General features: G+C 41.8%; 1 protein-coding gene across 1 annotated transcript in view; it reads right to left on the bottom strand.

Annotated features, from left to right (window-relative positions):
- Positions 1 to 1557: 1557 nt before the first annotated feature.
- Positions 1558 to 18684, bottom strand: part of LRRC47 (leucine rich repeat containing 47) — a 17440-nt gene continuing 313 nt past the window's right edge. The window contains 7 exon segments of the mRNA XM_032763850.2: positions 1558 to 2487; positions 4693 to 4782; positions 6868 to 6970; positions 7891 to 8006; positions 13996 to 14112; positions 17037 to 17495; positions 18321 to 18684. The exon segment at positions 18321 to 18684 is cut by the window's right edge and continues 173 nt beyond it. Coding sequence (XP_032619741.1) covers positions 2245 to 2487; positions 4693 to 4782; positions 6868 to 6970; positions 7891 to 8006; positions 13996 to 14112; positions 17037 to 17495; positions 18321 to 18684 — 1492 coding nt within the window. The 3' untranslated portion in view covers positions 1558 to 2244.

Raw genomic sequence — 18684 nt, 5'->3', positions numbered from 1 at the left:
TACAAAATTTATATCTGCATCCAATCCACAATCTGCAAAAATGATCCATGGCTATCCACATCCATAGATTTGCAGGGCTTTAGCTATAAAATTTGGATCCACATCCAGCTGTGATCCACCAAAATGGTCTGCGGGTATCCGTAGACTTGCAGGGCTCTAGTGGAGGTGCTTCTACAGTAAGGAAAAGGCAACAGAACTCGCCTGTATGCACATCTCTTCTCCCCACCCACAGCAATACCTGCAGCTGTGGAAGGAAGCATTCTGAATTGCAGAAAGTGTTCCTTAAGAACAGGGTAGTTTATAGTAGGGCTTGAGTATGACACAATAACTCCTCACATATATGATTTATCTGTATTCTCCGTGTATCACTAGTGGTTTGAATAGTATAGCTGTTCTTGTGTTGGACTGTGATTGGAGCGAGTACTGAGGTCCCTGAACTACATGTTCAAGAACTAGGAATGGAGAAAACTCTAGTGAGAATAAGCAGAGTTTTGTAAAGCACCGCCCTAGCGGAGGAAGTATTTAATAGTACAATGCAGGAGTTCCTTCATGCTCTAGCAGGAACACTTGAAGCTATTTCAGATGACGCAGACCAATTCTTTGCAAAGCCTCTATTGTATTTTCATGAGGCATATACATTTAAAGAAAAAACTTCTAAGTTAACTGAAGGCAAGTTCAAACTGCTCTGAAAAAACCCACAGAAACCCGTCTTTAACTAGAGGCTGGCTTACTGGAAGGATCTCCTCCACATAGCTGTTTACTACCTCTGGAAGGTTACGTGACTCGAACACACCAATGCTAAAGACAACACTGACATCTGATTACAGGCATCCCTACTTTAGTTTTTCCATCTATTATGAAGATCTCAGCAAAATTCAATGTGTTTTATAGAACAGTGAGTGGTTCAACTATGGAGACACAGCCTGTCTCCTGGAGAAAAACAGTTTACATGTCATCTAACAGTATGGAACCATTAGCATGTAGGCAGTTACTGAGTTAGTAGCTGGAATTAAGACCATCCCCCACACAAAGACTGCAAGAAATTTGTTAGTTTCTCCATTAACATTACCTGGCTGTTCAAAAAAGCTTTTCATTATTTCACCCAGGGCATTCCTGCTAATGAGACATTCCAGCTGGTGAGTCACCCTTCAGCAGCAGCTCTCTCTGTGCTGCAGGGTTAAAGGAGAGTTTGAGTGGTGCACAGCACAAGGGGGATCATCAATGCTTTTGCAAACAATAGACCTCAAACCACAGGAGTGTAGGATAAATTCTGAGCAAACAACAGGCAGCTAACATGATGGTTATGGGAAGGTTCAACAGTGACTGACAGTTCAATATGAATGGATGATAGCTGCAAAGTGCAGCATGATAAACACCCCTTGAAGCAGCTTGCTGGTGCTTTGGTGAGCAAGAGAAGCAGCATCATATCTATAGCAATATGTTGGAGTAACTAACTATCACATGAAAGTTTCATTGCTGAAATTTAAAAAAAAAAAAAAAGATTTGGCTGCAGTTAGATTGAAGAATTTAAAAAAAAGACCACAAGAGGCTACAGGGTTTGCAGTGATTCAGGTTTAGTCCCATATAAATACATTACAAAGTAGTGTTGCATCAAGAAAAGAGACTTAGATGATGATAATCAGCATTAGCTTTAACTCATCTTTTTATGGTATATTAGACAGCTGATTCACGGTTTTTGCATAATGTCTTTAGTACCAGTAGATGGGATATATCCTTGACTATCAGTTTTTATGTTATCTATTAATTTACTCATTAAATCGCAAATAAGTTTCCACAGTAATTCATACAAACAAACCAAAAAACAGGCTTATAAACAGACTGATTTTTGGGGAGCAGACAATTTCATAAACTGGTATTTTGCTTCAAAACTTCTTAGAACAGGGCAATGTTATTTCAATTTTCAAGGTCACCATATCTATATATTACAACTAGATGGGATAAGAATGATCCTGAGCACAAAATATGTGAAATACTTAGATCCCAACGTTAAAAAACTGATTCACATCTCTAACCAGTTATAACATTGGGACTTTATTAATGAGACAGGAAAGAATGTAATACTCCTTGCCACAGCTGGATCAAATCATCAGAGTTATGCATCCAAAAGGAGGGCACTTTACATGTTTTCGTAAAGACAGAGGGGTCTAAATAATTTAATTTTCCCATATACAAATACGCAACAAAATTCGAAATCAAAGCATTTTACAAGAACCTTGATGGCTGTTAACGAATTATGGTTAAAAGAGATGAGACCAGAGTTAGGTCAGTTTTAGATGGATACAGTACTTTTAAGTTCCCATCCATGTCCACAACACGAACCTGCTCCACCGTTAATGGAGAATTCTCTTGCTCTGCATTTTGGCTGGGATTTGAATTCACTGGTTCAGAAGTCACGTCCGATTCGCCATCAGACACGGATTCTTCCTCCTTATTCTCTAAAGTGAATTTGTTGAGTTCTGCCATTTTCTGATTAGGAAACAAAAAGGAATCAAAGATTTCAATGTACAGGATAAATGCAGTAGATGGGCTGTGAATTGCTTAAAGAATTTCCAATAAGCAGGCCTGAGCTTTACATACTACTGAGGAACTGATACCATCAATGGAAACCTTCAGTAATCATTTAAGCATTTTTTTTTTTTAAAGAAACTTACAGCTCTCTAGATAGCTTAGTGAATTCTACCTGAAATCCTCCTTATTTCCTCCTGCTACCCTTGTCCCCACATTCTATACAAGCAGGTTTACAAATCAGGCTTTGCATCCCAGCCCTTTGATTCTAAATGAAAAGAACCTGCTCCAGTGTCACTGTTAAGAACTCTGCTTTCAACATATTTTAAGTTGTACTCATTCCTGCCCTATATCAACTATGCATGTGTCATTGAACGTGGACTTCAGAACATGGTAATGATAGTTAATTAATGAAGTGTAGAAGGAGCAGAACCGGGGGGGGGGGGGGGTAAAGCATACATGAGTTTCTCTTTCCAGTGCAGGAGGAAAGCATCCATCAGACCCCTGGATTGCGGGACCTTCACATGAACAGAACTGATGACAATTTGTTGTGATGAGTTGCAAAGAGGTTTAAGTGTGGAATCCCCCAGTCTTGAAAAATGAGGCAGACTGTACCTGGCCCGAGAGACCATTCATGATGACTGGTGAAAGATCTGCCCAATCTGCCTGACTATTCTGGAGACCTGGATGGTGAGAGGCTTTGAAGTGAATTGGAAGATAGATCTTGTCAGCCTAACTTCACATTTTTTGGATGAGATTACAAGTTTGGCTGATAAAGGTGATGTGTTGATGTAATATAATTACACTTCTATAAGGCGTCTGACTTGGTACCACATGACATTTTGATTTAAAAAATTGGAATGATATAAAATGACCCTAGCACACATTAAATGGATTAAAAACAAGGCTAACTGATAAGTCTCAAAATGTAACTGTAAGTGGGAAATAGTCATTGAGCAGGTCTGTTTCCAGGAGAGTACTGCAGCGATCAGTAATTGGCCTTAAGCTATTTAACATTTTTATCAATGACCTGGAAGAAACTGTAAAATCATCACTGATAACATTTGCAGAGGATACAAAATTTGGGGAGTGGTAAACAATGAAGAGGACAGGTCATGGATTCAGAGTGATCTGGATTGCTTGGTAAACTGGGCACAAGCATGATGCATTTTGACAGAGCTAACTGTAAATGTATTCAGCTAGAAAATCAATGTAGGCCAAACTTCTAGAATGCAAAACTGTATTCTGGGAAGCAGCAACTCTGAAAAAGATTTGGGGGTCACGGTGGATAATCAACTGAACATGAGCTCCCAGTCTAACTCTGTGGCCAAAAGAGCTAAGGCGATCCTGGGATGCATAGAGAAGGGAATCTTGAGGAGGAGTAAAGAGATGATTTTACCTCTCTGCTTGGCAGTGGTGTGACCACTGCAGGAATACTGTGGCCAGTTCTAGTGAGGGTTCAGAGAAGGGCCACAAGAATGATTAAAGGATCGGAAAACTTGCCTTCTAGTGACACACACTAGGAGCTCAATCTATTTAGCTTAAAGAGATGGTTAAGGGATGAGCTAATTACAATCTAAGTACTTACATGGGAACAAATATTTAATAATGGGCTCTTCAACCCAGCAGAAAAAAGTGTAATATGATCCAATGGTGGGAAATTGAAGCTAGACACATTCAGACTGGAAATAAGGTGTACAGTTTTTCCAGTGAGAGTAATTAACCACTGGAACAGCTTGCCAAGGGCTGTGGTAGATTCTCCATCACTGACAATTTTAAAATCAAGACTGAATGTTTTTCTAAAAAGCTCTGCTGTATGGATTATTTTGGAGGAGGTTCTCTGGCCTGTGTTATACAGGAGGTCAGACTAGATGATCACAATGGCTCCTTCTAGCCTTGGAGCCTACGAATCCATACAGAGGTGTGGATGTTCAAAAGGCAGTAATGCATCTGAAATCCACTGACACTTTCCGATTAAGAAGTGGCGTAGTCACATGCAATAAAGTTACCAATAATAAATGTTCACAGTAACATGCAATAAAGACAAAATTATAAACAATAAAGGGAGAAATTAAGCTCCATGTACCTCTCTATTCCAACTTGGTTCTCTTATTCAGGGGCACACACAAAGAACAAGCTATAGAGTCAGCTTATTGGAATACTTACTAGAATAAGGGTGTCCATGACATCTTTGCATATCTGGAGGCTGGTGCCGCTCGTCACTTCCAGAAATAGCTCACAAGTGGTTTTTCGAATCTGAAAAGTATTGCAGATGGACTCAGAAAAGGGAAGGTTGAATTGTAATATAATGAAACAGAAACTAGTGCACACAGCTCCATAATCACATTGGTGCATTTGTTTTTCAAAGAATATGTCAGCTTTATTTGAAAACATCCAAGTGCACAAGTAACTACACGTGAATCTTGCTAACTTCATAAAGGAAGAACTGTATGTTTGCACCTATCTGGGCAGCTCAATAACCAGCTGTCTCAGGCCAAACCATCGTACCTCTGGAACGGCTTACTACAGAGCATGGTTTCTCAGCCGGTGGATTGCCATCCAAAGACCGGGTGGCCTGGATTTGTCAAAGGCTGTGTCTGTACTATGAGAAGAGTATGATGCCCTTGTTTGCAAACACATACTCATGCTAGCTATATCAACCCACTACAGCCATGCTGAGTACATACCTACTGGTTTCAGGAGGGTACATACTCAGCATGGCTTAGCTGTGCCTCTGCTGCCATTACCTGTACTATGATGGCTACACTGTTATTTATATTCCCACTAGTTCGATGACAGCTAGTACAAGTATACGTACACGATCAAGGGAAATCACATCCCTAGCTCATGGTGTAGATGTCGCCAAACAGTTGAGTGGAAGGCATGGTCAGGTCCTGTCTTTGGGCAGATGGGAGGCCATGGGTGGGGCAGGAAAGGAAGGCTGCAGAGCCTGCCCCACACTCATCCCACCGCAGAGACTCCTACAGCTCCAGTCCTGCAGGGCTGGCTGGGCTCATATTACTACCTGCTGCATGGGGTCACAGCACCACTCCTCCATCATGACGACAGGCTGCTGGCTGGGCCAAATGAGAGTGAGTAACTCTATGACCCCAGAGGTTACAATACCCAGAGTAGGGAGCCACGCCCAGCCAGCCCCACAGGACAGGAGCCCTGCTATGATATGCCCAGTGTTCTTTTTCAGTACTTATGACAGTAGCAGGCATTATATAATCTAGATAAAAAATATTTAGTAACCCAGATTTTTTTTCTCTCCAGTAAAGTTATTCACTGGGTTGCTACAGGCCATCAAGGTTAAGCAGCACTGCTAAATAGCTTAACATAATTTTGACATTCAGTATTAAAAATGCACAGTTTGACTTTACATTTTTTTAAAATCTAGCGCTTTTAGTATATAAACTTCAGACCTTAAAAGTTCAGATTCCAAACTCAGTCATGAATTTCAATGGAGACTTGAACATATGGCAAGATCAGCAGTATTTATTCCACAACACCTCTGAGTATTGTTAGAATGGGTTCCTGTCTGCATCCTGTAGTACTTGCCCAGGCCGGTATTGCCCTGGCCTCTTCTTTTGTCATTCAGTGTTGGACCCATTCTACAACAATATGCATTACCTCACCTTTTGGGGCAAAGCCAGACTTTTTGGCACCCGCTCCCCTATTTGGTAAAACATTGCTTCTGCCAATCAGAGGCGAACACCACACGGTTTTGGGGTCTCACGATGACACTTCTGTGATGTCATAGTGGGTATTTTAGGGTTGCCCTGCCATGTGCAGGGCAAGAGAGGAGAAACGTGTCCCGTGTATCCCGTGTATGCCGTGTATGCCGTAACCGAGCCTGATCACCTCGAAGCCTCTCTCTCAGCTCACGTGTTTCAATAGAGCTTCTACGTTTGCCGGTCGTAATGTGTTGGTTTGTATTTGTAAGTATCAGTTACTAAATGCTGCATTTTGTTTGTAAATATTGTTAGATAGATATTAGGCATTGTGTGTTTTAGTTTGTTAACTCTATTAGCTAATCATAAGCTGCTCTCTTACCCCTTGAAACTATCCCCATAAAATTTTAATTGATTGATTTTAGTTTGTGTGTGTGTCTGCAGTCTGCCTCGTGACCCATACTCTCCTTGCATCTCTTACCTATATAGTCTGTTGCCACGTGCAGCCTGGTAAATAACAGGCCTGCATTTCCTTTCGCCCCTGCAAATACGTGGCAATCTACAAGTATCTCCTGACAAGGAGAGGATTGGAGTGATTTAATTTTGAAGCCTGGCCCATTTCCACTATCGTTGAGACTCAGATATAACTGGATTAAAACTTTTGTACCTTTGTTCTCTCACTGTTAGTGATTGGTGGGAAAGAAATCACAACACCCTCAGCATCTACTAGACAAGGATAGTTCTCTTTCCCATCCAGTAACTGAAGGTACCTGTCAAGGAAAAAAAGTGAAGATAATGGAAAGAGAACAATCAGGCACTAATAAATAAGACAGAAGAGTGGGAAAATGGAGGTTATGCATTTCTGATCCAACACACAGAAAAACATAACTACAGCATGACATCAACAACTGCACGGCCTGCACTGAAGGTGAGTAATGAAGTAATATCATGAAGCACTTTAAAGTTGAAGTAATATTGCAATTGCCGAAGTGATCAAGCATGTTCTTAATGCTTTTATTGTGCCCAGTGCTCAAAATATAGCAACATTTTAGAGCTGCTTTTACTGACACTTCGAGTTCGTAAGTTTAAATTTAAGTCTCATTACCGTTCTCCACCACATACAGAAATATGCAATCCCCACTTTGTTTACTGGTCAGTTTCCCCAAAACATGCATGATGATGGACATGTGAGATGATCCCACTACAAATGGGATGGGAAGGGTGTTGCTTTCCTTCAAATTAGATGTATGATCACTTAAAAGTTTCAGCTTCTTACAAGCTGTTCTACTGACAGAATTTTGGACATTTCACATAAGTAAACTAATTGTGCTTACATTTATATTCAGCTCCCCTCCACTTTCCAGCCTCTCAAACATCCACTGTCTTTAGGCACAATTTATACTGTAGTAATGACAATTTCCAAATTAACTCTTGGTATAATAGGAGGCACAACAACAAACACCACGTTTCTGTAACTCTTTCCCCCCAATCCCTTTTTCCCTCTAGATTTTCAGGAGCTCGTGTTGAGTGTATATGCACCGTTACCATTACATGTTGCCTTTCATAACTAAGCACAGAGGGCAAATCTGATGTTCTTTGCAGTTACAATATTGTGGCTTTTCACATGATCTTCAATTGGCCAAAATGTGTCTGATCAACCTGAAAAAAAGATGTGCATTAATACACTGACTTGTGCAATCCAGAAACATTCTGACGCTTCTTCTGTTTTCTTTGTTCCTCAGCCTCTAACTGCAACTGACGAACAAGATCCTTTGCCTTGATCTCCTTCCGACCCAGTGGCATTACCTGTATCAGAGAGAAAGCAAATACTTAAAAGCTAAGAGTCATTCACTGACGTCAGGACTAGTTCATAAGAGCTAAAGGGATAAAAAATGGGGAGATTATAATATTTAACTAAAAGTTCCTCAAAACTAATTCTTCTATTTCAATAAAGAGCTTGACCTGAGATACAGATCTTAGAACCATTGTTCGCCCAAGGACTTTCCAGTGCTTGGACTATTTTAGAAGAAAAAACTGAATAGTTTTAGTATTAACTCTTATGTTCTATAGGCCTAATTTGTGATGTGTATATCTCAGATTTTACTTTACTATAAAGAGCTGTAGAGCTTAATTGAGTCTGCAGAGTTTAGAAAACACCCCCACCCCAATCAGTGCTGCTGAAGTCTCTTCTAGTTGTACTAGGTTTTATCAAGGGTGGCTGCTGTTACATGCTCAAGCAGTGATTATGGTCCCTCACTATTTGATCCGCTCTGCAATCCACCTTCTCATTGGTGCCGCAAACAGACTGGAGCAAAGCGAGACTCAGAGGGAGCAGCAGGATGGAAAACAGGGGTAGAAAAATCACCATTAAAAAAATACAAACTTTTTATTTAACTTCACATGTTGCTAGTTCTTTGCCTTCTACTTCTCTTTAGTTTATTAATTGTAGAACTTCAGATTTTACATAGAGATTTCTTTCCAAGAACCATCACTCTTCAAATGCTCATCTGTGCGGAAAAACGAGTCCAGAGCCTCCTAACATCCTTACTACGAGAACACCAACAAACTCAAACACAAAATGGCTACGCAAATAGCCGAGGTTATATTTACAACCAACACCTTCTCTATGCAAAAAAATAAATGGACACAAATCTGACATCAGGAATCATAACACTCAAAAATCAGTAGGAGGACACTTCAGCCTCTCTGGCCTCTCAGTAACAGATCTGAAGGTGGCAATTTTGCAACAGACAGGTTTAAAAAACAGACTCCAATGAGAAACTGCTGAGATTGAATTGATTTGCAAATTAGATACTATTAACTCTGGCTTGAATAGAGACTGGGAATGGCTGAGTCATTACACTGCTTGAATCTATTTCCTTATGATAACTATCCTTACACCTCAACTGTCTGTAACTGACCATCTTGATTACCAATACAAAAGATTTTTGCTGATAACAGGTCATCTTAATTAATTAGCCTTTTAGAGCTGGTATGGCATCTTCTCTGTATGTATATATAGACTCTTCTTATATGTTCCATTCTATGCATCTGATGAAGTGGACTGTAGCCCATGAAAGCTTATGCTCAAATAAATTTGTTAGTCTCTAAGGTGCCACAAGTACTCCTGTTCTTTTTTCTGATAGATTGTACTTCCACAAGTCAAGAAAGCTGAAATGCTTCAAACAGGCATACTCCTAAATCACTGTTCAGCTTGAAGTCAATGGGACTTGCATTTTCATGTCACTCTGGTGATTTTGAAAACTCTACCCAGAGGTACTTACACAGTGGTTTTGGAGCCTAACTTTAGGCTCCTATATTTTAGCCTGTACATATAAAGGCCACAATCATTTTATCATCATATTGAAAATCTAAACTTCTTGTGATTAACACTGAAGCAAGCCATTTAAAATGACAAAGATGATTATTCTACTCAGAGAAAAATATTTAATAACAATACAATTTTAGCCCCAGCTGCTGCAAACACTTGATTTTAAGCGCACTGAAATCAATAGGGCTATTAGTGAGTGAAGTTATGTACCTACTTAAGTGTTTGCAGGATCAAGACCTTAGTTCTCAATGTGTTATTTTGCCTATAGCAGTTACATAAACCTGAAATAAAATACCCTAACAATAGTGCAATTAAAACAGAACCATCCTCATTTACAACCCAGCACAATTTTTTTTCATCTAAAGTTGCAATGGACAAAATCTAAAATTCATTTCACAAAGCCTCAATGTGATTTGAAACAGTTACTTGTATTTGTTTTAGATCAAGTAATTTAAATTATGACAATGATTTAGATGCCTGTATTTTAATCACTCCATGCTGGAAATACTCCTGCACAGCTGGGAGGAGAAGGTATGGAGCGGAGCAGTGTCCAACTGGGAAAACACACTATGGTTTGTTTCTAATAAGCAAATAACCTCTGCTTCACCACTTTGCCTCCTCCCACCACCTTAAAAAAAAAAAAGGATTAGTCAATTGCTCTCCTGTTGTATTAATGGAATGAGAAAAACACTTTTTTAGGTGTATCTCATAGGCTATTCCCATAGTTTGGTCAGCAATTAATGATAACGGGCAGAAAAAATATAGCACTGGCTCATACTATGAAGAACTACCCCACAATTTGGATTCTGGTACCTTTAGAATCATAATGCTGTGGACAAATGAATTTGAAGATCCAACAAAATCTTTCCCTGGTGACCCAAGGAAATAATTGGACCAAAGTCTCCAGAAGTGAAAGAAGTGTTCATTAGCTTGCTGTATTCTGTGACTATCAACAAAATAACTTGTATTAAACATGTTTGCCCAATTGGCAAGCAGAGTCAGGTAGTTAGATGTCCACAGTCTAGTATTTGCACCTGCAATTAAGGCCACAAGAGAGGCAATGAAGTTCAGGATTTATCTGTGATCTCTTGGCCAAAGTCCACACTTGCAACATTTTTTCTAATTTCAATTACACATGAAAGACTGGTTCCTGGATTCCACAGCTGGCTGGTATTGTTTGCTGAGTTAAATATATTCTGTGGAGTGGGTTCTCAGAAAGCCTTGTTTGATCAGGGATTACTTCGTGGGCTGCATGGTTTAAATCACAGATGCTTGGCCATCTTGACTATTAAAAGTAAACAAAGAACCAAAGATTAGCAACATTTCATCAGGAAGTACAGTTAAAAGTGTTTTTGCCTTGGGCAACAGGTAGGTAAGTTTACTACAGCCTGTCACTTCCTTTGTAGCAAGAGACAAGTACTGGACTTGTTCCAGGTAATTTTTAGCTTCAATGGCCTCAGTCCATAAGAGGGCAACTGTTGGAGGCCTGAGCGTCATCTGTATACGATTAAATGCTTTGACAAAAATGCATTAACTACTAACATTTGCCTGCACTCCTATGGAGCTAGAGAAATGAACAGAAATGCATTGATGATTGCATTATTAGGGATGGAAACCAAGGCAGTCTGCATCTAAGAGTTCTAGCCAGCCAAAGTGAGGTCATGAACCATGTTTCAGGACTCTATAGCTCCCGAACCTCAACCCCCCTCGGCCCCGACCTGGTTTGCAATCACAGCATCTAGAATTAAACACGCTTTAGTGCCCTTGAAAATTTCTTCTGGCTCCCACTGTGCAGATGTGATGATTTAAGAGACCTACTCTTCTCTTCATGACAACACACTGCCTACTATCAATACCAAGAGATGCACAAACACTGACTGAATTGTGTGTGTTCAAAGAGTGCAGCTACTTCTGATAGAATATCCAAGGGCTTGGCTACACTTGCAAGTTGCAGTGCTGGTGAGGGGGTTACAGCGCTGCAACCTACTCGGTGTCCACACTTACAACGCTCAGTCAGCGCTGCAACTCCCTGGCTGCAGCGCTGGCTGTACTCCTGGTCTGCTACGGGTGTAGCGAATCCAGCGCTGGTGATGCAGCGCTGCTCATCAGGTGTGGACACTCACCAGCGCTGTTATTGGCCTCCAGGGTATTAAGAGGTATCCCAGAATTCCTGTCTACAACAAACCAGAAGGTACTCCCCGGAGCTACCAAACACAGCTGCTCTTTGCTCCAGCGAGCGAGCCGAGCCGAGGCTTTGGAATGTTCACAGCTGTTTGCTTGAGGAGACAAACAGCACGGCGGGGGGGAGGGAGTCCTTCGGAGAAGCTGCTTATCTGGTCTGAAGCCTTTTTACATTTAAGAGTGATTGAGAGAGGGGTGGGGGAAATGGCCAGAATTTGCAAGGCAGGGAGCTGGCAAACAGTGTCTGCTCCAAAAATCCATTCTCTCTGTCTCCCCGACGCTCTCTGTCACACTCCACCCCACCCCCGTCTTTTGAACTTGCAAGGCAGGGAGCTGTCACAGTGTCTGCTCCAAAAATCCACTCTCTCTGTCTCCCCGACGCTCCGTGTCACACTCCACCCCACCCCCCGCTTTTGAACTTGCAAGGCAGGGAGCTGTCACAGTGTCTGCTCCAAAAATCCGCTCTCTCTGTCTCCCCGATGCTCCCTGTCACACTCCACCCCACCCCCCTCTTTTGAAAAGCACGTTGCAGCCACTTGAACGCTGGGATAGCTGCCCACAATGCACCACTCCCAACAGCGCTGCAAATGCTGCAAATATGGCCACACTGCAGCGCTGGTAGCTGTCAGTGTGGCCACACTGCAGCGCTGTTCCTACACAGCTGTACGACCACAGCTGTAACTCCCAGCGCTGCACATTTCCAAGTGTAGCCATACCCCAAGTGTAATTCTGAGTTATGTTTTACATTAGCTTCTTTCCAGTGTTCACCTGAGTTTCCTGTCAGGAGGCTAGCTTGCTCATGATTAGTAAGAAGGAACCAAGAATTGGAGAGAGAGAATCTAGTTTTTAGTCCTGCAAATGAACCTGAACACTAGAGTGCACATCTCTGTTGGAACACAAACTGATGTGGACCAGACTGACTTCTACTCTAAGCATGCAGTGTCACTGTTTGAAATGGCTCATTACAGATGAGGTACTGCAGGAGCACCCAGAGCTTAGTTTTACATCCAAACTCTGGTGAGAACCTGCAGATTCACTAACTGGACACTATACCACCTTGGAGAAGAAACATTACTTTTGGCCCATGTAACAAATATTCTGAGAGAGCTTTTCAAGTGTAGGACCTCAAACATAGCATGACTTTTCTATAGTAACAAGTAGCAGAAAACCAATTTTGCCAGACATATTCATTCCTGAAACTTACTTTCTAACACGCAGTACTACTCTCTGTGGCAAAAGCTACCTTTGAAATGACTGGCACAACATCTAAATAATTTGAAAGCAGCAAGCGCATTAACCATCACAAAGACTGGTACAACCATCTTGCTGTTATCATACACTGAATGAGGATAACTACAGTATCACAGCAGAAGCCATACTTGGGCAGTCCTGGGAAATGAAGTGAATAGCCCTGCTGATTAGACCATGTACAGAGAGAAGAAATGAACAATGCTGAGCTGCTCTCAAAATCCCCACTACTCAGACTTCCCTGTTTAATTAGATCAACAATGAAGTTAATGAGTTTACTGACTTCCTCTTACAATTGCAAGTCACATAGGGGTTTCCTGAGTAGCATGTTAAAGTAACATTTTATAGCAGGAGTTTAAGTCTCATATCAAGTTTAGCTTAAGAGCGCGGTATACTAATGAGTTGTAAATGATTACATTATCTGGGGGTATGGCAAGAGAAACTGCCAGAGATACAGAATTGGTGAACAGAGCCTGAATTTGGTTCAGCTGATTACCTTATAGACTGCTGCCGATCACTGCCGGTACATTCACGTGAATGAACACCTGCTACGCTGCACAACACTCCAGGTATATCCTAACATTTTATGGACTTCCACTGAACAGTAACTTGGCAACAGCTCAACTCAGATGAGAGGACCAGCAGTGAAACTGTTAACAGGGAAACACCAAGACCTCTGTCACCCTAAGCAAAGGTGCCTAACATGCAAGATCAAAATGCTCTTTATGGAGAAACATTTTGGACTGCTTTACCAGTTTGAATTTTTAAGGTATTCAACTAGTGCTAGGGGTTCTATGACTACTAGTAAGTCAGATAATTTGATAAATGTGCATACTCTGAAGGATATTTGAACAGTGAGGAGTTTTCTGAGCCTGATTTAGATAGGGATTGGTACAATGTTGGCACACTTTCTGAACTTAAGCTCCCAGTTCCAGTTAAATTTTCTCATTTCTTTAGCATGCAAAACTGCATCTTTCCATTTCTGTACCACTCCAAAGTTTGATAAAGCAACAGAAAAAAGGTTATTTAGTCTACCTTTAATTCGTTAGGTGGCTGAGCATCGTAGAGCAGGGGCCCTTTGATCAGCTGCAGGTCATGTGTGGCAATGGTTGCTGCTGTTCGTTTCTCACAGATGTCATTATGAAGTTTGATCTAACAAAATGTGCAGGACACAGAAATATGAAGTTACCAGCCAATGCCTTCAGCATTCCCGTACCATTACCAACTTCAACCTTACTCTTAAGTTGTCTTATTAAACTAGTCCCTTAGTATCCAAACAATTTTTCCCCCTCCATCAATTTAATCTTTTTCCATTTGACAAGCCTTTGCTTCCTCCTCTGTTGGATGGGACTGAAAGCAATAGTTCTCTTCACTTTTTTACAAAACAGAGTAAGTCACCATTGTCCACGTGGCACTGGAAAGAATGTTTGTTAATTTCTGATTATAATTACGCTCTGTAGCACTCAATTTAAATGGACAGATGTTGGTAAACTATTTCCACTGACATACTGAAATCGACAGGGAAGAAAATACTGATTAGTAACAGTCAGCCGGATCGAAGCCTCCACCTTGCACCTACAAGGACTGGGTGTCACCATCCCTGTGGCAGTGCAGGGAGCCCGCTGCAGCCCCTGCTCTCACCAACTGGGAGTGCTGGGAGTCCCTGCTCTGCTATACCAGGATGACAGCATTCTTCACCCCTTCCGCCTGCAGGGATCCAATGTCACCAGCCCAGGGAGCCCTCTGCAGCTCTGCTGTCACAGCCCCACCCACTCACCAGCCAGGAATGTGGAAGCCATCCCTGTGCAGGAATTGTTCAGCAGCAACCTGAGGCCAGGGGCTCTGCCAGGCCAGGACCACAGTCTTCCCTGCACCTTTGGTCCATTCAGCCATGCAGGGAGTCTCCTGTATTCTCCTACTGTCAGTGCTGCCCTAACCCCAAATCTAACTCCTGCTTAATTTCCAGAAACTGTAAAAATTAAGGTTATATCTATATTGCAAAAAAAACCTGACAGCAGGTCTCAAAGTCCATGTCAATGACTTGGGCTCATGCTACAGAACTATAAATAGCAGCGTAGACATTCCCCTTTGGCTGGAACCTGGGCTTTGGAACCTGGTAAGGGGGGTGTATCTCAGAGACACAACTCTAGCCCGAGGAAGAACATTGACACTGCTATTTTTATCCCCATATGCGATCCTGGGTGAACTCAGACATGCTGTCATGGGTGGGGTTTTTTGCATTTTTTTTTTTTTTACTCTAAAAAAAATTGTTGAAATTAGAGAAAAAATCAATTTCTGCCAAGCCTAATTATAATGCAGAGACAGAAGAGGAGTTCAGATTGTAATTAGGGAGCAGATAAAATGCTTCTATTTAGACATTTAATATATCAATTACACAGACACAAGAGGAAACTTCCCTCCAGTGAACAACTCTATGGTAGGTCAAATTTTGCCCCGCACTTCTCGTTTTTCTTCCAAAATAATCTTCCCCATCCTCCACTCTCTCCTCCCCACCCCTAAATCCCATACTTATTAACTATACAAGTAAGGAAACTGAGTATTCGAAGATGCTTTTTACCACATATGGCAAAGTTAGCAGATCCATGAAATGAAACTGATCCAATCTCAACAAGGTGTTTTGGGGAAAACACTCCATTGCAGCCTGCAACTTTAAATGCAATTTTTATGCATAATATCTTGAAAGTGTGTATTTGTAAGCATCAATTACAGTATGGGACCAAAGTTGGGCACTTACTTGAATGAACAAAAAGCACTCTGGATGAGCTCTACCACTAATTCATCATTTTCAATTAGGAAATGTATAGCAGAGCACAAGTCGACCAAGGTAGAAAAACTATAGATGGACAAGGACCTGTGCATTTGAGAAAAGCTAGCCTCTGCCATCTAGTGGACAAGGCGACTAAAGTACTAGTTCGGAAATTTTTTCAAACATATCACCTTCAAGTCTGAAAACTAGAGTACAAACATGTGCTATTAGTATGGCTTAATACAGTTTTAAAGCCACATATGGTGTTAAAAATGAGACTGGACAAAGCATTGAAAAACAGATATAGGAACCTACCAGTTCAGCACCAGAGGAAAAAAAACACTATCATCTAAATCAGTGATACTCAAACTGAGGCTCGTAAACTAAGTGGCTCTTTAGTGTCTCCTGTGGTTATTTGCAGCACATATTAAAACACTGTGAGATTTAATTATTAACCAGTCTAAGTTCTTAACCAATCAGGATGCTTGTATTACGTTATTAACCAACTGTAGTTGATAAAATAATAATATAATCTATATATTATATAGATATTCTCACAGCAATATATAAACTAAATATTTCCTGTCATACTGTTGGAAGTATGACTATATAGTACAACAGTGAATGAAACAATTAATTCACATTACTGTGGCTCTTTTGGGTAAAGTTGATCGCTAATTTGGCTCCTGAACCACTGAGGTCTGAGTATCACTGACTGAAACAGTCTTTGCTTTATCTGATTTTAACATGGATTCACATTTATCCTTCATTCCCAGTACATAATGTATATGGCAAAGCTACAAGGGGCTTTTAAATTGGTAGCAGAAATCAGCGTGTTTATGTGGCACCCTCCACAATAGTATCTGAGCTCCTAACACCTTTTTCATAAAGAAAGGTTTGAGTGATCTACTGCAAGTTTCAGTTTAGTACAAATTGGGGAAGAAATCTGAAATTAAAGCAAATTGCACATAAAAAAATAGCTGCAAGTTGTTTTGTACTGTTATACTGCAGTCAATCTAAGAGTCTCCCAGAATTTAAAAACATCAACGTCCATCATAACAACTGATCAGTTACTTCCTTGGCTGGGAAAAGTTCTCTCTCTAAAATACTAAACTCATGTACTTACAAAGAAGCAGTCCTTGAGGTTTATGCTTGTGTGCAATAGCTTCTTTAGTCACTCTATTTTCTCTTTAATGGAGTCTATACCAAAGAACACACTGTTCCCAATTCTGTTCATTTGCAATGGGAGTAAAATGATCACACTGAAAACGGATTCACAAAAGTTCTAATCTAATCCTTCAATAATTACCTGTGCAGAAAGAAATCTCTTCAATGCATTCCCTCGATTCAAATTCATTCCCTTCACCACACAGCAAACAATGTATGGCCGAACTTCTTTGACATTTGGACTAACTTTAACTACCACTGGAGCTGGATTTTCTGCAATGTGCAGAATCTTGATCATCAGTTTATTCACCCCTTCCAGCTTGTCCAGTTCCCCATCTCCACTATTCTTCTGGCGTTTATCCCTCTTTTTCTTCTTACTCTCTTCTTTATCAAAGTTATCTGGTTTCCCTTTTCCTTTGCCGCCACCTCGGCCTCCAACCCGCAAGTATTCCAGAATGGATTTTGTCTGGCAGCTATTGACCATTTTCTCCAGCCGCTTGTCTTTCAGTTTGTTTCCTCTGAGGTTGACCTCCTTTAATTTAGGACAGTCTGCAAGCTCAATAGGGATTTCTGATAACTCATTACTGGAAACATTCAGGATCTGAGGGAGGAAAAGCATTCATAAAGTTAAACTGGCTGCTTCTAAAAGGCTTGGGCCTAGCTCTGCCTTGGTACACTGTTTGCTCAAAAGGCAGCTAGATGCCACATGTCTACATGAATAGATTCCATAAGACCAAGTTGAAAATGCCTGAATTTAAATCAGTTACTCCTCCCCCCAACCCACCTCAAAAGATCATTTTTTTTACCTAACAGTAGAGCCAAGATGTGTCATTCTGTCAATGCACCATTACATTGTTCATGAATTCTGCCAGTTCCTTTATACAACACCCACCGCTTTTAGAACTTGTAATTTAGCAGACTCCAGTGCATCAACCTTTTCTCTTGAAGGCTGAATCACCACCCATGCTGACAACTCTCACAAGTCATGCAACATTTGTGACTTTCTTAAAGCCCCAGTATCCAGGATCAATGAAGTGAGAAGCTCATCTTCCATTAAAAAAGTGTCTAGCCCTCTTGGTTGTGGAGAAAAGCTTGATAACATGAACCAAATGCATTCTAAAGGCTCAGAAACCAGAAAGCAAATAAAATGAAGCCCAAATGTGGTGTTAGTTAAAATCACAGGTTTTTTTTTTAAGTGTCTAACTTGTGCTATTGGTACACAGGGGTTGGCAAAACAGTCTCTCCCCCTTCCCACAGGGCTCCAGTATCACCCCATTCCAACCTACTGGAAACCACCTGCAATCTCCCATGCGGTCCCAGCCGCTCACCTTCTTCTCCACCCACCATATGAGGGACCCAACCTCACCTCCCCCAAGGGCAGCCCGTCTCTTTGCCTACCCCCTTCTCCTCACCCTCTCCCCCTGACCTTGAGGGCCGGCAGGTTGGCGATGGTAGCGCCCAGCTCCTGCAGCCCGTTGTCGGCTGCCTCCAGCTGGCTGAGCAGCGGGAGGAGGCCGGAGGCGCCCGGGGGCAGGAGGCCGCCGGGCAGGGCATTCAGGCGGTTCCCGGAGAGCAGCAGGGTCTGGAGCTGGGGGGCGGCCTGGGCCAAGCCCGGCCCCAGCTCCCGGAGCCGGTTCCCGGTCAGGTTCAAGCTCCGCAGCTGGGGGAAGGCGGGGGGCCCCCCAGCAGCGCAGGGCCCGGCCGGGTCCAGGGCTCCGCCCAGCGCCGCGGGCAGCGTCTCCAGCCCGTTCCCGGACAGGTCCAGCACCCGCAGGGCCGGCAGGGGGCCT

The sequence above is a fragment of the Chelonoidis abingdonii genome, chromosome 23, assembly GCF_003597395.2.
Source record: "Chelonoidis abingdonii isolate Lonesome George chromosome 23, CheloAbing_2.0, whole genome shotgun sequence".
Classification (NCBI taxonomy): domain Eukaryota; kingdom Metazoa; phylum Chordata; order Testudines; family Testudinidae; genus Chelonoidis; species Chelonoidis abingdonii.
This window is presented reverse-complemented; position numbering and strand designations above follow the sequence as displayed.